The 22,864-nt window shown below is 43.9% G+C and overlaps 1 protein-coding gene across 3 annotated transcripts in view; it reads right to left on the bottom strand.

The window, feature by feature from the left end:
• The window catches only part of RTTN (rotatin), a 74,061-nt gene extending 58,637 nt beyond the window's left edge, over nt 1-15,424 (bottom strand). For 2 of the 3 annotated variants that reach the window (XM_054381731.1, XM_054381730.1), the window contains exons 1-10: nt 15,394-15,424; nt 14,101-14,288; nt 13,308-13,500; nt 12,426-12,515; nt 11,156-11,234; nt 9,507-9,621; nt 8,442-8,592; nt 6,185-6,350; nt 3,400-3,581; nt 496-611 (exon numbers count right to left, since the gene is read on the bottom strand). In XM_054381731.1, the coding sequence (XP_054237706.1) occupies nt 496-611; nt 3,400-3,581; nt 6,185-6,350; nt 8,442-8,592; nt 9,507-9,621; nt 11,156-11,234; nt 12,426-12,515; nt 13,308-13,500; nt 14,101-14,288; nt 15,394-15,424 (1,311 nt within the window). Of the gene's footprint in view, nt 1-495; nt 612-3,399; nt 3,582-6,184; nt 6,351-8,441; nt 8,593-9,506; nt 9,622-11,155; nt 11,235-12,416; nt 12,516-13,307; nt 13,501-14,100; nt 14,289-15,393 lie in introns of all 3 variants that reach the window. The other variant, XM_054381729.1, reaches the window with a different exon arrangement.
• Between the last annotated feature and the right edge of the window lie 7,440 nt (nt 15,425-22,864).

Raw genomic sequence — 22,864 nt, 5'->3', positions numbered from 1 at the left:
TCTGTTATCCAACTACTATGACCACTAAACTAGATCCTGAAGCACCACAGCTACAGCTTCTTGAACACCTCCAGGGATGGTGACTCCAGCATCACCATAGCCAGCCTGTGCCAACCTCTCTTGCAGCAAAGAAATTTTTCCTAATATCCAGCCTAAGCCTCCCCTGGCACAACTTACCCATGAGAAGAGACCAACACCAGCCTCACTCCAGCCTCCCCTTCCCTCCTCCCCTCAGTACTCAAGTTGTGGCCTCACCAGGGCCAAGTACAAGGGCACCATCACTTCCCTACTCCTGCTGGACACATAATCTGGTAAAAGATTTTTTTTATTATTATTTGCCACTGCTAGAACCAGCTATTCAACCAACTATTTCAGCTTTTCCAAAGAGTAGGCTCAGCAGAAGATCAGATTTGTAGATGAATCACTGCAGAAAATGTCAGGGGCTTATAAAAGCAGCCTGTTAAATATGGCTGAGCAAAGCCTAAAGCATCTTACCAATTCCAAGGCAAAAAGGCTATCCTCTTCCCAAACACTGTCAGAAATAGCATCACCAATAAGGAACATGTCTTCAACTAGCAATTCCAGAGCTGCCATCGTCACTCTCCTACTGCCTAGGAATACAAATGAGAGAAGAAATTCAAACATAGCCAATATATTGTGATATTCAGAAAACAGCATTTGGAACAAGGGGTTATTCCAAATCTAAAGTGTGGTATTTTAATTGTCCAAGATGCTTTTACCAAACTCATGCTAATGACTCTCAACAGCCAACAGAGAGACAAGGATCTACTGGATAGAGTCCAATGGAGAGCCATGAGGATGATGACGAAAGGACTGGAACATCTCTGCTATGAAGAGAGGCTTAGAGCTCTGGGGCTGTTTAGTCTGGACAAGAGAAGGCTGACAGGGGATCTGATCAATGTCTCTAAATATCTGAGGGGTAGGTGTCAAGATGAATGTGCCAGGCTCTCTTCAGTGGTGCCCAGTAATAGGACAAGGAACAACAGGTACAAGCTGGAACACAGAAAGTTCCACCTTAACAGAAGAAACTTCTTTATTGTGAGGGTTCTGGAGCCCTGGAGCAGGCTGTCCAGAGAGGTTGTGGAATGTCCAGTCTGGAGACTTTCCAAACCTGCCTGGATGTGTTCCTGTGTGGCCTGCTCTAGGTGATCCTGCTCTGGCAGGGGGGTTGGACTGGATGATCTCTAGAGGTCCCTTCCAACCCCTAACATTCCGTGATTCTATGATTCTACCAGGATCATTAAGAGCACATCTCTGCTGTGAATAAAGATTGTGAGACCTGGGATTGTTTATTCTGGAGAAAGCTGAGGGGAAATCTTATTGCTCTCTACAACTCCCTGAAAGAAGGTTGCATAAAGGTGGGTGTTGGTCTCTTCTCCCAAGTAACTAGAGATAGGATGAGAAGAAATGGGTTGAATTTGTCCCAGGGAGGGTTAGGTTGGAGATTAGGAAAAAATTCTTTGTTGAAGGAGTGGTGAAGAGTTGGAACAGGCCGCCCAGGGAGGTGGTGGAGTCACCATCCCTGGAGGTGTTCAAGAAGCTGGTGCTTCAGGATCTCATTTAGTGGTCAGGGTAGTTGGGTTAGGTTTGGATTTGATGACTTAAAGGTCTTTTCAAACCTTAATGATTCTATGATTTACAGCCTACTCTTATTACAAATATAAAGCTCCCCCTAATGTCCCCAGAGAAAACAGGAGTGGCAGTCAAGGGCTAGAAGGCTTCAAGAAGAACAAGGCAGAATACCTGGAGCCAGGCCAGATATTTTCAACCTCACACAACAGAGAATGCCAAAACTGTCTGGCATCCTAGAGAACCATATGGTGACAGTTTTCCCCCAAATACTCCATTTAGTGCAACTGTTAGCTTAGTTACTTGTTGCTGCTATGTTTCTATTTCAAACCATGGATGAATTTCACACAACATTGTTGAATTTCCAATTTAGTTTTTAACATCACAATTCTGCATCCTTGGAAATCTGTTTTAAAAAAGCAAGGTCTACTGCTTAAGACTGAACATTCAATTCTTTGCCATTTGTCGATCCTTTGCAGATTTTTTACACTGTAGAAGCCTTGAAGAGGAAAAATACCTGACTGTGTACCTGGCTATATCTGCAGTGACAGTGACCACAGCCTAAGTGATCTGCTCTGAGTGAGCATATGGGCTTATGGCAGAGAATGGCACAGGACTTTTTGAAAGCTTCCTATTTCTTCTCTCACAGAAGTGCTGTTTTCCATTTATTTTAGGCAAGGCTTTGTTGATTTCAAGAGTTTATGCCTGAAAATTCCAATTGTTATGCAAACTCCTAAGCAAACTTCCATGCTGAAAGCATTTGAAAGGTGACTTGGTAAATTTCTCCATTATAATATAAGTAATAAACAATGGTGGGTTCTTTTCAAAAGGCAAAAATCCAGGCTGGGTGCACAGTGGGTTTGGAGTAGCCCTGAAGAAAGAGACTTGGGGGTGTTGGTTGATGAGAAGCTCCCCAGGAGCCAGCAGTGCCCTCATGCAGCCGTGTGCTGGGCTGCATCCAGAGGAGTGTGACCAGCAGGGCAAGAGAGGGGATTCTGCCCCTTGACTCTGCTCTGCTGAGACCCCACCTCCAACCATGCCTCCATGTTCTGGTGTCCCCAGCAGAAGGGCACAGAGCTGCTGGAGGGTCCAGAGGAGGCCACAAAGATGATGCAAGGGTTGGAGCAGCTCTGTTGTGAGGATAGGCTGAGGGAGCTGGGGGTGTTCAGCATGAAGAAGAGAAGACTCCAGAGAGACCTAATGGAGGCCTTCCAATACCTGAAGGGTTCCTCCAGGAAGGCTGCAGAGGGACTGTTTCCAAAGGCCTGCAGTGACAGGATGAGGGACAATGGTTTGAAATGAGAGCAGAGCAGATTTAGATTGGATGTGAGGAACAAGTTCTGCACCAGGAGGCTGCTGGAACACTGCAACAGGTTGCCCAGGGAGGTAGCTGAGGTCCCATCGCTGGAGATGTTCAAGGTCAGGCTAGAGAAGGCTCTGAGCAACCTGATCTAGTGGAGGACATCCATGCTGACTGCAGGGGGTTGGACTGGATGACCTTTGGAGTTCCCTTCCAATCCAAACCATTCTAGAATTCCACAATTCTCTGATTTCATCCAGTCACACAATTTTCCCACCACACACTCACTTCTTCCTCCTTCTGTAGCAATTCTGAGTATCAACCAGAAGATTGAAGCTTCATGATCTGAACAAAGCCCCTAGAAAAGAACTCATATAACTAGCTGCAGTATATCAATAATCATTTTTCCCTTATTTATTTGTGGTACTCACTTTACCAACTTCTTCAGAGGTTTGTACTAAAGGTGGGAAGAACATAGAAGTGAAATACTTAATTCAAAGCTTTCTCACCTGTTCTTAGAAGAGGTATTGCACTTTCCAAGACGGCAACACAGAACTGAGGCAGGCTAAGCTGCTTCATCTGTAATTCCAAAGTGTCCTCATTTTCAATAGCTGACAGGTCCATATGTCCTACATCAAGTGGGGAATGCAGAGAGATTCTGGAGTTTGCATTTGCTTGAGTACTGTTTCCACTTACAACAACAAACAAAACAAAAGAAACAAAGAGACAAAGTTAACTCTTGCAAAGAGAAAACTCCAGCACATATTTATGTACATGCACTTATTGAGATGTCTCCAGGAAGACCTTAGAGTGGCCTTCCAGTACCTGAAGGGAGCCTACAACAAAGCTGGGGAGGGACTTTTTACAAGGTCTTGTAGTGATAGGGTGAGAGGGAATGGATTGAAGCTTGAGAAGGACAGATTTAGTCTGGAGATTAAGAAGAAATTCTTTATAGTGAGGGTGGTGAGACACTGGAACAGGTTGTGCAGGGAGGTCGTGGATGCTTCCTCCCTGCAGGTGTCCAAGGCCAGGTTGGATGAGGCCTTGATCCGCTCGGTCTGGTGGAAGGTGTCCCTGCCCATGGAAGGGGGATTGGAACTGGATGATCTTTAAGGTCCCTTCCAACCTAAACCTATGTTAAAAACAGCATCAAGAAGTTTAATGACCTCCTTCCTTAATGCATAACCTTCCTTCCACCCCAGTCTTTCTCTGCTATCCACCAGTGTTGCAGGAAGAGAGGGATTTTGGTTGATTGGCTTTTTAAATGTCAGGACTGGAAGCATCACAAGTGAATACCTACTGTTTTGGCAGTCATCTTCACATGCACTTAGCAGTGTGTACTGGAAGAAATACACATGCAATGAACATGATATTGCCAGAGAAAAACCAGTTGATTTGAAATTCTGCTGAACAAAATCTATCAGCTCCTTGAAGCAAGACCACTTACTAAATCAAATTTCAATTGGACCTATTAGATCAAAACCATTTTATGAAGCTAGCCACAAGAAGTCCTAGAGGAAAAATCAAATGTGCCTTATGTTTGAGATTCTAGGACTGCTTCATCCATTGCAAACCAGAAAATACTGAGTTTAAGGATTTCTTTGTGCACTGTAAACCAGAAAACATTGAATTTTAGGACTTCTTTGTCCAGTGTAAACCAGAAAATATTGCCTTGCCCAAGAAAGCTTTAAATGCAACAAGTAGATAACAAAATACACACATAGTTACTATAGAATTATTTAAAATTCTGAGCTCTATATACAGTTCACCATTTTATTACTTTTCAACTGCTTTCCAGAAGAATCTAATATTAATTCTTTACAAAAGAATCTAATTCTATTATTCTAACTCTATGAATACAACTCAGAACACAGTTTTATTTTTCTTAGCCTCAACAACATTTAGCAATCTTGAATTGCTTTAAAAACCTATATGACTTTTAAGGGGGCTTCTTTGGTTTGTTTCATGGCTTCTTTTCTTATCAAACAAGCTGAAGAAACTGAATTGTGGCTTGACTGTGTTTTGTCTAAGTGTAGCAAAGAGGTCTAAAGAATAGCAACCACAAATTTCAAAGCCAACGGATTTTAAGAGGTCGATAGAAGACTACAAGGAAAAGATTCCACCAATATGTAGTGGTTCTGATTGCACTTACCAGAGGATAAGGAAGGTGAAGTGTCAATCACAAAAACAATTCAGAAGAGGAAAGATTTAAGATTCCAGGCAGAATTTGAAACAGACAAAAACAGATTGAAGAGGCTCAAGGTTTAAGAATAAGGAAAAAGAAGAGTTACAGACAGAACAGCAATGAGCAAATCATTGATATCACAATTATGTTGAAAAAGAGAAGTTTCACTAAAAGCAGCTGCAGCATATCAAAATCAGCAATGTCAGAGTAGCACTATGGTCACTTCCCTCTTGCCTGTTTTTGACTCAACATCACATTTCTCTTTATGCTGTCTCCAGGGTAAATTATGGGTTTGTAAGAAAAGGGATTCGCAAGCTGTGAGCAGCTCAACTGCAGCACACAGGATGCAAGGAGACAGAAGTACACAGTAATGTACAACTCCTAATATGGCCTTCTAGTCAGTGGCCACTCCCTGGTTTCTAGATGTCTCATCTCTACCTTAAATATGTGACCACCAGGATGAGGTATTTGATTCTGCCCCTCTACCCTGCTCTCATGAGTCCCCAGCCAGAGTACTATGCCCAGTTCTGATGCCCTCATCATAAGAAGGGCACTGAAGTGCTATTCCACGGGAGGCCACAAATATAATCCAAGGGCAGAAGCACCTCTGTTATGAGGACAGGCTGAGGGAGCTGGGGGTGTTCAGCCTGGAGAAGACTCTGGGGGGACCTCAGAGATGCCTTACAATACCTGAAGAGAACCTGCAGGAAGGCTGGGGAGGGACTTTTCATAAGGGTGTCCAGAGACAGGATAAGAAGGAATGGATTGAAGCTTGAGGAGGGAAGATTTAGACTGGAGATCAGGAAAAAATGCTTTACAGTGAGGGTGGTGAGACACTGGAACAGGTTGCCCAGGGAGGTCGTGGATGACCTTTCCCTAGAGGTGTTCAAGGCCAGGTTGGATGAGGCCTTGAGCAACCTGGGCTTGTGGAAGGTGTCCTTGCCCATGGCATGAGGGTTGAAACTAGATGATCCCAAACCATTCCATGAATCTACGAATTTTCACAGATAGCAAAACTCTCAGATCATCCCACACACCAAGAAGCTGACGACAAAATCTATATTAAGAAATTTTTAATTGAAGAGGAAGTTATTTCCTTTTTTATTCACCTGGAAGATGCTGCATCCCAATCTTGACCATCTCCTCTAGGCCGCTGAACTGTCCGTCCAATCACTGATGGCCGAGGGCTACTGCTTCCAGGTGATGGATTCTGAGAAGGAGGAGGACCTCTTGCTTCTTGACAGTAAGATATAGAGGAATTCTGGGAAGCTATGGCTGTATGTAACAAAAATCATATATTTATGTAAAAAAATCCTATTTTCCATTCTATTTATGTAATAAAACTCATGTATTGTCCATTAGTGGAATCCATGATTCCAAAAGATAGAATATAGTGAAGTAGTGATACGAGTAACTAAGGTAGGATATGGAGAACCACCTGGAGTACTGCATCCACTTACAGTGTCCCCAGCATAAGGACACAGAACTGCTGGAGCAGCTCCAGAGGCAACGAAGATGATCAGAGGGCTGCAGAACATCCTCTCTGGGGACAGGCTGAGAGCTGAGGGGCTGTTCAACCTGGAGAAGAGAAGGCTCCAGGGAGATCTTAGAACAGCCTTCTAGCATGTGAAAAGGGACATACAAGAAGGCTGAAAGAGGGACTTTTCAACTTTTTACAAGGGCTGGTAGTGGTAGGATGAAAGGGAATGAATTGAAGCTTGAGAAGGTAGATTTAGGCTTAAGATTAGGAAGAAATTCTTTACAGTGAGGATGGTGAGACACAGGAATGGGCTGTCCAGGGAGGTTGTGGATGCCTCCTCCCCAGAGATGTTCAAGGCCAGGCTGGATGAGGCCTTGAACAACCTGTTCTAGTGGAAGGTGTCCCTGCCCATGGCAGGGGGGTTGAAACTGGATGATCTATAAGGTCCCTTCCAACCCAGACCATTCTACGAATCTATGAACACCAAGTAAATATTGGTGAGCTAGGACAACCTACCGTTGGCATGTAGCAGAATTTGGACTGAATTCCAAGGCAAAAGCAGTAAAAATTACAGTTGAATCTTTAATCTTGAGTTCTAAAAATACAAACTCGGTGTCTGGCTAAGGCTGTTGGATTTGTTGATGCTGTAAGTGAATTAGCAAAGAAACAGCCAACAGAATTTATTAAGACACCAAATTGAGCGGCAAACTTATGAAGAGAAGCAGGCTGCCAATTAAGAGAAACAAAGCTGATTAAAATTCAGCTGACAAAAGGAAACAGGAAGCCCATATCTACTAATCTGCATTATTAAATCTACAAAATGTAAGCAAGAAGAACGTTGTGAAATAGCCCTAATGACTGTAAGATCCAAAGCAATGATTAAATTATTTTCAGCCATCAGAATAAAATAAAGAAAATTAACATAGCTCATGAAATGAGTAGCTAAACTGTTAAGTACTAATAGCTTGAAAACATTTCTGGAGTTCTACCCACTTTCATTTTGGTTAAAAAGTACTCTCTGCTGACAAACAACGGATGAACCAACAGTGTGTGCTTGCAGCTGAGAAGGCAAATCCCAGCCTAGGCTGCATCAAAATCAGTGTGGCCAGCAGATAGAGAGAGGTGATTCTGCCACTTCACTGTGCTGAGACCTCACCTGGAGCACTGTTCCCAGCTCTGGAGCCACCAACACAGGAAGGACATGGACCTGATGGAGCAGGTCCAGAGAAGGGCCACAAAAATAATCAGAGGGCTGCAGCACCTTTGCCATGAGGACAGGCTGAGGGAGCTGGGGGTGTTCACCCTGGAAAAGAGAAGGCTCTGGGCAGATCTAACAGCAGCCTTCCAGTACCTGAAGGGGGCTACAAGAAGGCTGCAGAGGGACTCTTTCCAAAGCCCTGCAGTGATACCATGAGGGGCAATGGCTTCAATGTAGAGAAGAGCAGATTTAGACTGGATGTGAGGAACAAGTTCTGCACCATGAGGGTGCTGGAACAGTGGAACAAGTTGCCCAGGGAGATAGTTGAGGCCCCATCCCTGGAGATATTCAAGGTCAGGCTGGACAAGGCTCTGAGCAACCTGAGCTAGTGGAGGATGTCCCTGCTAACTGCAGAGGGGGTTAGACTGGATGACTTTTGGAGGTCCCTTCCAACCCAAACCATTCTATGACACTGGGAAAAACTGATGAACAGGGAATCACAAGAAGCTGTAAAAATGAACCAAAAGCACTCAAAAAATATTTACTAAGATGAATAGTTGTGAACAGCATCATTTAGCAAACAGTTCCACAAGATGACATTTGTTATAAAGTTGGGGGTTGGGAGGCTTTTTTTCAAATCCTACCTGTAGCAAAAAAAACCAGTACTTCAGTATTGACCAATACTTACCTTGCTCTGTGGAACAAAAACTTGGATCTCTGTGGAAGTTGAGCCTCCTTCTCAAGAAAATGCACAGCTGCTGCAGGCATGCCACAGCCTGGAGGGCTAATCGATGCTTCCCATCTCCTCCAAAGGCCAGGGTCAGCAGAGACAAGAGGCTCTGAAAAGACAAAACCATCAATGCCACTGGCTGAATATGAATGCACTTTCACCAGGCACCATGCCAGCCAGAGACTTGCACTAGATGCAGCCCACAAATGTTGAAAAATCAGAGCAAAAAATAAATGGGCTTAGCTACTGATCCCTTACTGAATGCAAGACTATCAATCCTAAAGGAAAAGCTGAGTTCTACAGTCTATTGCCAATTAAGTCACTACTTTAATTATGGGAACCCATTAAGGAATGTGCCTATGACAGCAACACAGTTTTATCTTAGCCAGAAGAAACTTCACAACATACTTCATTACTGAAGTCATCAGAACCAGATCATGAGGGCCAACTCATCACAACCAAGTCATGAGGGCAAACTCATCGCAGACCTAATAGTGACCTTCCAGTACCGGAAGGGAACCTACGAAAAGGATGGAGAGAGGGTGACAGGACAAAGGGCAACACCTTCAAATTAGAGAAGAGCACATTTAGATTGGATGTTAGGAACAAGTTCTTTACAATGAGGGTGGTGGAGGTGGTTGGGGCCTCATCCCTGGAGGTATTCAAGGTGAGGCTCAACAGGGCTCTGGGCAGCCTGATCTAGTTAAGGATGCCCCTGGTGACTGCAGAATGGGTTAGAATAGATGACCTTCAGAGGTCACTTACAACCCAGACCGTTCTATGATTCTATTCTATGATCATGACCAACTCTTGAGGACCAAGTCACCATGACCAAGCCACTTTTTAAACACATGTAGCTAATAGCTAATGCCCACTTTTCTGTAGACATAGAGCTCACATAAAAGCACTTTTCTTTAGCTCTTTATTTTAGAAATACATTTTACCATTTACATCAATTCTTACTTAGCACAACTTACACCATAGCACAACCAAAACCTTCAACTTTATGCATATTAGTCTTGCCTGTACAATCTTTGGTCTTTGAAGGAAGATCTCAGCAGGAAAATCTTGCATAATCACATCCTGAAGAAGCTCACATGTACTCCAAATTAAGCTTTGGTTACTACTTCTCAAAGAGCTAAAAAAAAAAGAGGCAGTTCAGATTTAAATATGTAATAAAACCCCCAAAAAATCCAACAAGTCTTGACAAGTAATCACAACACTGAAGAACCTCAAGGAAAAAAAATGTTGTGATACCATTTTTCAACTTGAATTATTCCTTAGTTATGTTAATTCTGCATACAATAAAGAACAACCTCAATTCCAGCTGTTAGCAAACCACATGTAAAATTCAGTTCCCAGGAAACAAAAATTCACTTTATTAATTCTGAAATTGAAATTAATATAAGAAAGACTGGAAATTCCCTGTGAAGCTGGCAATTTTCTCAGTGGTATCCAGGAAGTAATCTAACTCTTAGTGAAAAGGAAGTTTCTTTTACTGCTAAGATTCATGTATAGCTTAAAAAACACTTGAATTACATATGTGAGAAGTTCCATAAAGGAAGAAATTTATTAGATATTCTCTAACATGTGTATGAATAAATAAGAAGAATGGTTTGGGTGTTCCATTTCACTTCTCTTTTTTTTCTATGTTTATTCACTAAACTGTCAAGCACTAACAGCTTGAAAATATTTCTGGAACTCTACACATTTCTATTTGTTACAAAAATATATAAATGTAAAATTAATTAAAAAAATTAAAACCTGTTTTAAAATCAAACATTTCTAGTTTTAAGGATCTGGCCTCTTTTTCTCTATTCAGACATAAAGGAAATTAAATATTAAATATATTTTCCAGTTTCAGAGATCTTTAAAAAGGAAAAAAGACCAAAACAATAAAACAAACAAACCAAGCTGTTATAATTAAACTTATAGTTGCAGTAGACTTTTTAAATAGCCTAATCCATGGTGCTGCATTGCTGGCTATGCTAGAAATCTATTACAGCTCTGTATCAAATCATGATGAGTCCCAACACAGAACTTTTCCTTGAGCTGCTTTTGTAAATGAAAGCTTGAGGAGGGAAGATTTAGACTGGAGATTAGAAAAAATTCTTCACGGTGAGGGTGATGAGACACTGGATCAGGTTGCCCAGGGAGGTCATGGACCATCCCTGGAGGTGTTCAAGGCCAGGTTGAATGAGGCTGTGAGTAACATGGGCTAGTGGAAGGTGTTCCTGCCCAAGGCAGGGGGGTTTGTAATTAGGTGATCTTTAAGGTCCCTTCCAGCCTAAACCATTCTATGAATCTATCAACCTAAACTTGTTGGCTTAAATCTAGTGAAGCTATCGCTAAAAGTATGGATTTCTCTGCCAAGTGGCCTTGGGAATAAACAAAGCATTTTATTCCAGCTTGTTCTAAAATTAACTGAAGGAAATTTTTGATCCAGTTGAGAAATTTAGAAGATAGACCATGATGTCATGAACAAAAAAGAAAATGGACTCCGAATTAAACACAAAGGATGGAGAGCGACAGTAACAGAAATCTATCCAAAAATACCTCATTAGGCTATTCACAGGAGCAGTCTAATGGGAGAGAAGGGCAGAAATTTAGAACCACTCTTAGGTAAAATAAATAAAAGCTATGAGCTCACTGTAATGTTTCTATTCCTGTACCTTTCATTTGAGGCAAGAACATGTCTGTCTGTTGAAGTCAGAGTTAGCCAAGGAAATACAGAAAACTTCAAGCACTTCACTGCAAAAAAAAAGAAATAAAAAAGTTGCTATTTGAATATATTTTGTAGAAGCAGTTTACTGTGCATTTCTCTAGCAAAGCTAACACCTTCTGAATTTGGCACTATCTGAAACAGAAATACCTTTTATTAAATACAGACCTGCACAAACTCAAGTTCTTCTAATGAGCTTTCAGCAATACAAAAGAAATGCTAAGGCCACCTCAAATCAAAATTAAATACATAGCTAACAGAAAACAAGAGTACTCCACACTCCACACCAGGTACCAGTCATCTTGCTGGAAAGCAGCTCCATGGAGAAAGACCTTGGAGTCCTAGTGGACAGTAAGTCATGCATGGGACAGCAATGTGCCCTTGTAGCCAGGAGGGCAAATGAGATCCTAGGCTGCATCAAGAAAAGTCTGTCCAGCAGGTCTAGGGAGATTCTTCTCCCTCTCTACTCAGCCCTGATAAGACCACTCCTGCAATACAGTGCCCAGTTTTGGGTTCTCTAATTCAAGAGACAGAGATCTGCTGGATAGAGTCCAACAAAGAGCTATGAGGATGATGAAGGGAATGGAATATCTCTGCTGTGAAAAAAGACTGAGAGAGCTGGAGGTGTCTAGTCTAGTGAAGAGAAGGCTGAGAGGGGATCTGATCAATGTCTTTAAATATGAGGGGTGAGTGTCAGGATGAGGTGCCAGGCTGTTTGAGATGGTGGTGCCCAGTGATAGGACAAGGAAGAATAGGGATAAACTGAAACACAGGAGGTTTCACTTCAACGTAAGGAGAAACTTCTTTGCTGTGAGGGTGATGGAGCCCTGGAACAGGTTGCCCAGAGAGGTTGTGGATGCTTCCTCCCTGGAGGTGTTCAAGCCCAGGTTGGATGAGACCTTGACCAACCAAGTCTAGTTGAGAGGCATACCTGCCCATGGCCAGGAGGTTGCAGTAGATGATCTCTAAGGTCCCTTCCAACCTGAGCCATTCTATGATTCTATGGAATGATATTAAAAATGACAGCACATTTTAATATGCTTCACATATTCCAAAGAGTTACACTAACTTTACTAGGAAAGAGAAAGATCCATTCAGCTGAACACCATGTTTATAAGCAGTTTCTGTGACACTAGCTTTCAGAGAACAACAATAGGACAAAGAACACTCAATAAGCACTTTCTGGGATTAAAATATTCTTATTTTATAACTGCACATACCAACTGTCCTTTTGGGAGGTGCTTCTAACTGTGGCAGATGACTTCTACCTTGATAAAAATAGCCAGTGAGTAACTCCTCTTGAGGCAGAACTGAAACACATAAAGAGGAAGCTGAAAAAATGTCCACTGAAACAAAACAAAACCAAAACAAACATCTGAAAGCAAAATTATATTCTCATGCCTTTCTTGAGCTGCTTCCCTTTTGCCCTTGAGTTCAAACCAATTTAAAGTAGTCTTAGATGATCAGGAAAGTGGAGTAAAAAAAAAAAAAAAAGCGTGTGGATGTTTAGTTTTTGTAATTCTATTCTGCAACTCTAAAGGGTTTTTTCCATTTTCTTGCACTACCTCACAGCCTTACACTACTAGCAACAGCAAAACCTACTCCCAGAAATGTGTTGCCTGATGGAGAACTGGCAGCAAAACATTTTCCTCTAACCTACCTATCTAGCAACCAAATTAACTTCTTTAATTAACTGTTTACAACCTTTCTCTACCAAAACTGCTGTTTTCTCAGGTCAGCAACTAGATGCTCTTTAAGGTCCCTTCCAACCCCAACCATTCTATGCATGTATGAATCATGGCCTTCTTATATTATAGCAAACACTCCTAAATACACTGAGGAGATGGACACAGAAGGGCTGGTTACAAACAGGATGGTTTCCTGCACAGAGAATTGCCTTGCAGAAATGGCACTGATTTAAACAAGATCACACTTTCCCAGGCAGAAGAAGCTTAGCATAAGCTTCACTGATTTCTCAGGAAGAATTCACCTTCTGTGCCTGAGAACATTCCCTTTTCATAGCCTAGAAGCTTTTCATTTACTTGACCATCACTTTAAAGAAATCATTTTAAAGGAATCACACTTCAAACTATGTAATTTACCTGGTTGATCTACTGAAGGCTGAGTTTGATAAACTACTGACAGAGAATCAGAAGGAAGTCCAGAAGGAAGGTAGAAGAGTCCATCCACAATCCCATCGATGATGGCCTGCAAGTTTGGATCCACATTGGGGCGAAGCTGAGAGAAAAATTCCACTGCACCAATTCCAATCATTCTCTGAGCAGCAGGTGGATGCTACAGCAGGGGTGAAGAACTGACAAAGTTAGCCTGAAGAATCTCAAGGTCTCTTGTGGGGAAGGGGCACAAGGGAAGGAAAGGAAAAAGATTTTGATCAGAACTTTGTTATATTTTGCCTTTATTTCCTTAGGCCATCCATCAGCATCAAGGATGGGATTTATTTATTTTTCTCTGTAAGACTGCTGTTTAGTGATTAAAAACCAAAGAATCTGAGATATCTGAACTTCTTCAGTGTTTTCTCAACATTTTTTAAACTGAGTTGCACCATTGTTCAAATCTCACTTTCCAGGAACAGTACAAACGCTTAATTGCAAATCATGCCTCAAAGAAGAAATAAAACACTAACAAGAAACTGAAGCAGAAGAAAATGAAGCAGAAACTACAGGAAAAAAATTCTCTTTTGTTCAGTTATCCCTCTGATCCAGTTCAAGCCATCCAAATTATGTTAATTTCTCTCTACATGCTGTGGTTTTATTACTCCTGTCTTTGTAAAACACTAAAATCTCATTATGTGCAGCTACAGAACCAAGTAATATCCAGTTCTATGTAGCTTTAGCATTCTGAACACAAACAAATATAAATGTTAGGATGCCGTACCTTGATCAAACTGTTCACAAAATTTAGCACTTCCTCTTTTATTGGTACAACTGGAAAATTGAACCACTCCAGAAGATTGCAGAAAAGCATTTTTTCATGGACCAGATCAGCATACGAAATCAAGTCATGTTCTAATTTAAACAGAATAGTCTTCAGAGACCGTTCTCTTATCTCTGCCAGTTCATGACCTGCCAAAAGAAAACCAAAAATCAAACCATAGCATTTTCTTATTTATTTCTTATTTGGACAAAGAGAACATTGTCAAAAATCTGGGAAAAGAGCTGGCTTTTATGCTGTCGGTATTTTGCTCACCAGGAAGCAAAATCTGATTGCTCTTCCCATAATTAAATATGTTTGCACAGTGTAAAGTGGTGAGATATTACAAAATACACTGTGAAATATCACATTGACCTAATCTGGTGCCAAATGAGTGGCCTTTTTCTTCAACTGCACAACTTAATTCTGAAAACCTCTATCAGAATACATATGGAAATATATCTATATGTGTATATCTATATGTATGTGGTTGAGGGACCTGGGGTTGTTCAGCCTAGAGAAGAGAAGACTCCAGGTAGACATTAGAGCTGCCTTCCAATACCTGAAAGGAACCTGCAGAAAGGCTGGAGAGCGACTTTACATAAGGGTGTCTAGCAATAGGACAAGGGAGAATGGTTTGAAGCTGAAGTAGAGCAGGGTTAGACTGGATCTTAGGAAGAAGTTCTTCAGTACGAGGTGGTGAGACTCTGGAACAGGTTGCCCAGAGAGGCTGTGGATGCCTCCCCCCTGAGGGTGTTCAAGGCCGGGTTAGATGAGGCCTTGAGCAACCAATTCTAGTTGGGAGGCATCCCTGCCTATGGCGGGAAGGTTGGAGTTGATGATCTCTGAGGTCACTTCCAACCTGAGCCGTTCTGTGAAAAATCACCATGACTGAAGGGGAAAACATTGGGCACTTCCCAGGAAAGCATCGCCGTGTGCCACTGTCCCCTCAACGTCTGCAGCAGGAAAGGCAGAAGGCAGAAACCTGGCGAGAGCCCGGGGTGCGTGTGAGCCCCGTATAGAAGCGGGGCCCGGGTAGGGGCAGCCGCGCTCGGCGAGTCCCCAGGAAGGAGCCCTCAGCTCCCTCCCTCCCTCCCTGCGTAGCAGCCGAGCTCGCACACACAGCTGCCGGGCCCGTTTGGCAAGTAAAGGCCCCGCAGGTAGGGGACAGACCCCTCGACGCCCCCACCCCGCACACTGCCCCGTGGAGGGGTCGGGACGGCCGTGGCGCCCCGGGAAGGAGAGGAGAGCCCTTACCCAGCTTCCTGACGAGCGCTGACAACTCCATCGCGCCTCTTTCCCCGCCGGCATTCAACCGCCGCGCCGGTTCCGCCGCCAACCCGCCCCGCCCGGCCAACGGCGCTCGCGGTGCACCCTGGACAGCGTAGTCCGCTCGCCTCGGCCTGCGGCGGCCTTTGGTTGCGATCCCGGCGCCCCGGCGGTGCTCATGGAACCGAGAGGCAAACTACAGCCCCCATGGAGCTTCGCGACGGACTCGCCCGCCCCGCTACGGCAGCCGCCGGGGCAGGGCAGCGCGGAGCGGCTGGGAGGGGTGATGGAGTCCGCTGTGCCGGCGAGGGAGCTCGGCTAGGCGCGAATCGCGGCCCGGGGTGGCAGCCATCGGTCATAGCGCGGTTGGAAGTTCTGCGGATTACCAGCCCCAATGCGCAGAAAACCGTAGCCGGGTGCTGCAGCGTGGGGCCCGAGGGCTGATCAGCAAGTCTGCGGAGTACACCGATCAGAGTGGTGCGGTCAATACGCTGGAGTGAAGGGATGCTGTCCAGAGGGACCTGCATGAGCCTGAGGGGCGGGCCCAGAGAAGCAGCCCTAAGGAGGTTGTGGGTGGAAAGGTGGACATGAGCCAACAATGGACGCTTGCAGCCCAGAAGGCCAATTGTATCATGCCCACTTCAAAAGTGTAGTTCAGGGATGCTCTGATGAGACTGAACCTGCAGTGCTGGGTCCGGCTCTGGACAGGGTCTAGCACAGGGAATACATGGACCTGTTGGAAGAGGTCCAGAGGAGGCCACCAAAATAACTGGAGGAGTGGAACACTTCTCTATGAAGAAAGGCTGAGAGAGCTGAGGTTTTTCAGCCTGGAGAAGAGAAGGCTAGAGGGAGACCTAATAGGAGCCTTTCAGTACCTAAATGGGCCCCGTAAGAAAGATGGGGACACAGGGCCTGTTGCAACAGGACAAGGGCTGACAGCTTTAAACTAAAAGAGAATAGACTGGCACTATGTAGAAGGAAGACATTTTCCACAGTGAGGGTGGTGAAACACTAGCACAGGCTGCTCAGAGAGGTGATAGATGCCTCATCCCTGGAAATATTCCAGGTCAGGTTGCACAGGGCTGTGAGGAACTTGATCTAGTTGAAGATGCCCCTGCTCACTGCAGGGGATTTGGACTAGATGACCTTTCCAACCCATTCTATGAAAACCAAATGGGCCACCCATCTAGCAGCATTTAGTGTAGCAAGCATCTGAATAGCAGTTGCTATTCTCTGCCTAGATGGGAACTGTTACCTTGGTGTTCCCACCTGCAGTTTCACGTGAGCTCTGAACATACCTGTAGGAATATGGCTTTTGGTATCCTAAGTTCAGCCATCATTCTTCAATGCATCTTTTGTTACACTGACTTCAGTAAAGATTGGATTGCTTCTTTGTCTGAATCCAAAGATGAAATTAAAAAGGAAAGAGTGTGTTTCTTTGTCCTTTAGTACTCACATGGCCCTGACTTGGAAACTGGAAAATGATTTCTGTTTATAGTAAGAGCTGAGTATTTGCTAATGTTTCTTTGATGTGTCTGGTAGCACTCTGGAAATAGCTCTTGCTGACTCTTGTAAAGGAAATGGATGAGGGGGTGAAGCAGGAGGTGAATCATGAGGGGTTTGGGTTTTTTTTAAAGTAGCCTAGGCTCCATAATCACTGTGTTTATAATGCAGAGCAGTTTCACAAAGCAAGAGTTTCTTAAATGTGTAGTAAAGGTGCAGATTACATCATGTCTAATTTCTGAAAAATTGTGCTTGCCTTCACAACTGGAAAAAATAAACTGATGAGAAGTGGATAGGTGCTGGAACATGTCCGGAGAAGGGCCATGAGGATGATGAGAGGGCTGGAAGACAGGCTGAGAGAGTTGGGGTTGTTCAGTCTGGAGAAGAGAAGGCTCCCAGGAAACCTTATTTTGGCCTTCCAGTATCTGAAGGGGTCTACAAGAAAGTTGGGAAGGGACTTTTTAGGATGTCAGGTAGTGATAGGACTGGGGGGGAATGGATGCAAGCTAGAGGAGGGCAGATTTAGATTAGATGTTAGGAAGGAGTTCTTCACTATGAGTGTGGTGAGACACTGGAACAGGTTTCCCAGGGAGGTGGTAGAAGCCTCATCCCTGGAGGTTTTTAAGGCCAGGTTGGATGTGGCTCTGGGATGAGTCCCTGGCCATGGTAGGGGGGGTGGAAGTGGATGATCCAGGTCCCTTCCAGCCCTGACAACTGTGTTATGCTGTGAAGTGATGGATATTGTCTGTCCATGCTCATGCAGGTTTTTTGTACGCAAGCTGCAGGTTGCACAAAAGAAAACAGCCATGGAAGAGTCCTTTTTCTATCATGTGTTGCATGAGAAAGTAGACTCTTATCAGCACCCAACAAAAGTGTGAGAAGTGCAGTAGAGTGTACGCAGATGATTTGCAAAAGGATCTATGTCGCTGCCCTTTGTTTGTGTTTCATTGTTTTTCCAGCCTGGTTTCCATCACTGTGCTGTTCTTTCACAGCGATCTAGCATTGATGTCCTCCATCTGCTGCAGCAAGGTTGTGCTAAATTCTTAATTGCAACTCAGAACTGCCTGTCACTTTGCAAGGCAGTACTTCTATCTGTGGAGCAATAAACCAAAGGGACTCTATTAAGCTAATTATAAATGTGCTGTGATTGCTGCAGTGAGAGGAGTTTTCCACAAGAGGCTGAACTCACATGGATCTGTCAGTGCCTTTTGACAGCAATTACAAAAGAAGCAACACTGAGTGAAAATTCCTCTTGGCTGTGCACAGTATGCTCCATGCACAGCAAATAGGGGTGCACTCGGGGCTGCTCACATAGAATCATAAAATGTTAGAAGTTGGAGGTAGAGATCATCCAGTCCAACTCCCCTGCCAAAGCAGGATCACCTTAGGGCAGGCCACACAGGAACACATCCAGGTGGGTTTGGAAGCTCTCCACAGAAGGAGACTCCACAACATCTGGGCAGCCTGCTCCAGGGCTCTCTCACCCTCACAGCGAAGAAGTTTCTCCTCATGTTGAGGTGGAACTTCCTGTGTTCCAGCTTGTGCCTCTTGGTCCTTGTCCTGTCACTGGGAACCACCCAAAAGAGCCTGGCACCTTCATCCTGACACCCACCCCTCAGATATTTAGAGACATTCATAAGATCCCCTCTCAGCCTTCTCTTCTTCAGACTAAACAGCCCCAGGGCTCTCAGCCTTTCTTCATAGGAGAGATGTTGAATTGCTTCATCATCCTCATAGCTCTCTGTTAGACTCTCTCCAGCAGGTCCCTGTTTCTCTTGAACTGGGGAGCCCCAAACTGGGCACAGTATTGCAGGAGTGGTCTCAGCAGGGCAGAGTAGAGTGGGAGGAGAACCTCCCTAGACCTGCTGGCCACACTTCTTGATGCATCCCAGGAAATATGAAGAGCTCTAATCAGATGCATGCAGGGCTGCTCATGTCTCCTCAGACAGGAGTAGTGGGAACTTTATGAGACCCCCTTCTGAGATAATAATAGAATAGATTTGTGTCTCATTTGTCCAGCAAAGAGAGGGAGATGCTGAAACAGCCATTTCCCAAAACAGACTAAGTAAAAAGCATATCTTCAGGAGGAAGAGATACATCACTCACATCTCCAGGAGCAGTCAATCCAAGTCCTTCTGGTCTTTTAAATATGGTCAACCTATATTCCATAATTAAAGCAAATGTTTTCCTGCAATGCCTTCAGTGTCTGGATTAGGAGCCACACAAACGATCCATAGAGCTGCTGGTAACGTACAGGTAAGGCCACACCTTGATTACTGGGTTCAGTTTTGGGCCCCTCACTACAAGGAGGACATTGAGGGGCTGGATCAGGTCCAGAGAGGGGCAACAAAGCTGGGGGAGGGTCTGACGAACAGGGCTGGTGAGGAGCAGTTGAGTGAACTGGAGTTGATTAGCCTGGAGAAGAGGAGGCTGAGGAGAGACCTCATTGCTCTCTACAGCTCCCTGAAAGTAGGCTGGAGTGAGGTAGGCATTGCTCTCTCCTCTTTAATAACAAGTGATAGGATGAGAGGAAATGGCTTAAAGTTGCCCTAGGGGAGATTTAGGCTGGATATTAGAAGAAAGTTCTTGACTGAAAGGGTTCTCAAAGACTGGAACAGGCTCCCCAGGGAAATGGTTGAATCCCCATCCCTGGAGGTGTTTAAAAGATTCAGAGATATGGTGCTGAGGGACATGGTTTAGCACCAGCCTTGGCTGCATTAGAGAATGTTTGGACCCAATGATCTTAAAGGTCTTTTCCAACCAAAACAATTCTGTGATTCTATGACATGGGCACTCTTTATTGCTCAACTAATGCCTGCCTTGTAAAGATGGGCATTTAATTCAAATATTCTTAACAAAAGGCCTAACTGACTTCAACTTAAAATAACATATTCCTGATCCATAAAAGCAGCTTCAGTTTTGCTGCTCTTGTTTTAGATCAGAAAAGCAGGGGTGGAGGGTCGTGTACCCAAAACAGTGACCTGGGCGCATGCTGTATCAGTGTGGTGGTTTTAAGGCTACACCTTTAATTTCTTCTCACAAAGTTTGAGCAGAAAAAGTGAAAGAATGTAAATAAATCACAATTGGGTGTAAGAAAGCGAAATAATGATTATTCTAAACACTTCCATTGGAGAGAGAGAAATGTTTAAGAGTCAACACTCAAAACAAAGTGTAGGCAGTCTCTCAGCTGGTGTTTCTCTGCTGGGCAGTTCTCCCTTTTTCTTCTGGCTTTGGGAGATAACACACACACTCGCATACTGATCTTGAAAGCTAAGTTTCTAACAATCTCTCTGCTCCTTGGCTTTCTTCCCCTTTGCCTGCTAGCTCTGGGAAGAAGGGAGGGGGAGGGGGGGGGAAAGAAGCAGGGCCCCTCTGGAACCAGGGGGCTTTATTGTGTTTTTCTGATAATTGTACATATTTGTAAATGTTGTGAATAGTGGATATTTATAGTCATTGCATTTCATTATAGATTGTAGTTTTGCTTGTAAAATACAGCTTCATTCACTTCTGAACTGAGCTGGTCTGAGGTTGTTAATGTGGGAGGGGAATTTCAGCCCACCACACTACAACAATCAGTTGGTGCAATGTATTTTATCCTAATGTTGATATTCAAGATGCTCACCAGGAATCACATTTTCATCCTCTCAAATAAAGGAGTGATTTGTTAAGGGCAAAGTCTGTACTTGATGAAAAATAATTAAATCCACCTCCACCATTTAGTGGATAGTAAAAGTGACCCAAAAATAGTGGATGGGTTCAACTACATTTCAATATCAGAAGGGGACCTACAGAAAGGCTGAGGAACGACTCTTTAGAAGGGCTTGCAGTGATAGGATGAGAGGCAATGGTTTGAAACTGATGCAGGGTGGTTTTAGGTTGGACATCAGGAGGAGGTTCTGCAGAGTGGGAGTGGTGAAACACCGGAACAGGTTGCCTGAGGATGTGGTTGAGGCCCTGTCCTTGGTGACATTCAAGACCAGACTTGCTGTGGCCCTGGGCAGCCTGATCTAACTGGAGGTGTCCCCGTGGACTGCAGGGGGTTGGACAAAATGCCCTTTGAGGGTTCCTTGAAGCCTACTGCAATCTGTGAGTAGTTATTGCTGGCATTGTGAGACAACCTGAACAGGAGAAGATTAGCCTCTCATTGCCCGGAGTGCCAATTCCCTCTGTGGCCATGTCTCTTGTTTTGGACTCCCACTAGTGCCTCTGCTTTCTCTCTTACCTGCTTCTTCCCAATAGCTTGCAGGTTCCCATAACTGCTTCTGAAGCCGGTGTGACATTTTTCCCTTCCTTTCATGGTCCCTTCTACCATGTGTATTCTTACTGATCTGCAGTCAAACTGTGTAGGAGTTACACCACTGGGGAAATTAGTCACCGAATCTCATTTACATTGTCCCTTGTTGCTTTCTTACTACACTCTGTGCAAGATGATCTTTAAAGAGCTGCCTACTCCTGTCTCCTCAAAATCTTGGTTTCTTTAATTCCAAGAACTTTTCTGTATCACTTGGAGCTATCTAAATGGACAAGTAGTGGGCATGGCTGCGTGTCTATGCTCATGAGGTTTGGGGTGTTATTGCAGGTGCACAAATGAAGAGAGCATTGTGGTTCTGTGAAGACTTTTGATTAAAAGCCATCTTTTAAATATTAAATGCTTTATACCTTTTAAATTTCCCTCCAAATGTCATAGAGAAAGGTGAACCTGAAAAAAATTATTTTCTGAGGTTTTTTTTAAGAGTTTTCAATCTCCTTTTGTTTATCGTTTCTGTGATTCATTCATTGCAGGATGAACTCTGATTAGTTCTGTGTTCTTCTTTCAAAGCTGTCTATTTACAACACTTTCCCCCCCCTTTCTTACTGCTTTTGAGCTCTCTCCTTTGACATTCCTTAAGTTCTCTGAAGATCAACATATCAAAGACTCTATCTGATAGGTCTTGATGCCAATTTTTATAATATCCTTACTGTACTTCTGAGCTTAACTCTTGCAGCTTCTAATTCTCCATTAATTTCCTGCTGTCTGTCAAAGAGCAACAACCTTATGAAGAAACATCAGGGCATGTCAGATGCAAAAAAAATTAATTCCAGATGCCTCTCTGAAGGGAACACCAAACAGGGAGTGCAGTGCCCAAACCTCACTTACTTCTATAGTCAAAATTAAATTTATGACTTGGCAGCTGAAAGATGAACGCAGAAAGGAAGGAGAGAAAGCAAAGACAAGGAGAACATTGGAAATGGAAGTAGGCAACAATGGACAAGAGAATTTAGATGAATCATAGAATGGCTCAGGTTGGAAGGGACCTTAGAGATCATCTACTCCAACTTCCCTGACATGGGCAGGAATGCCTCTCAACAAGACCAGGTTGCTCAAGGCCTCATCCAGTCTGGCCCTGAACACCCACAGGGAGGAGGAATTCACAACCTTCCTGGGCAACCCATTCCAGAGTCTCACCATCCTCACACTGAAAAACTTCTTCCTAAGATCCAGTCTAACCCTACTCTCCCTCAGATTCAAACCATTCCCCCTTGTCCTGTCTCTAGACACCCTTATGAAAAGTCCCTCTGCAGCCTTCCAGTAAGATCCCTTTAGGTGTTGGAAGGCAGCTCTAAGGTCCCCCTGGAGCATTCAATTCTCCAGGCTGAAAAAGTGGAGGTCCCCCAAGGTATACTCACAGCAGAGCTGCTCCAGCCCTTGGATCATCTTTGTGGCTCCTCCTCTCCCTAGCTGAGAAAATTATCTCCTATACAAATCTTCTCAATCTGCCTCCCAATTCATTTCAGAGTCTACTTAAAAATATCCTTTTCTGCCCTAAAGTCTTTCTTTGCTTGCTGTCACCTCCAGCTTTCTCATCCTTCTCTATTCACAAGCTCTTGGTAAAAAAAGAATCTACAATTAAAAAGCCCCAAACCTGTTGTTTACCATGCTGGACCTACTGCATATCTGGACCTGCTGCACATGCAT

Source organism: Indicator indicator, chromosome 6 (genome assembly GCF_027791375.1).
Source record: "Indicator indicator isolate 239-I01 chromosome 6, UM_Iind_1.1, whole genome shotgun sequence".
Taxonomy (NCBI): domain Eukaryota; kingdom Metazoa; phylum Chordata; class Aves; order Piciformes; family Indicatoridae; genus Indicator; species Indicator indicator.
The sequence above is the reverse complement of the archived record's forward strand: the minus strand, read 5'-3'. Positions and strand labels throughout refer to the sequence as shown.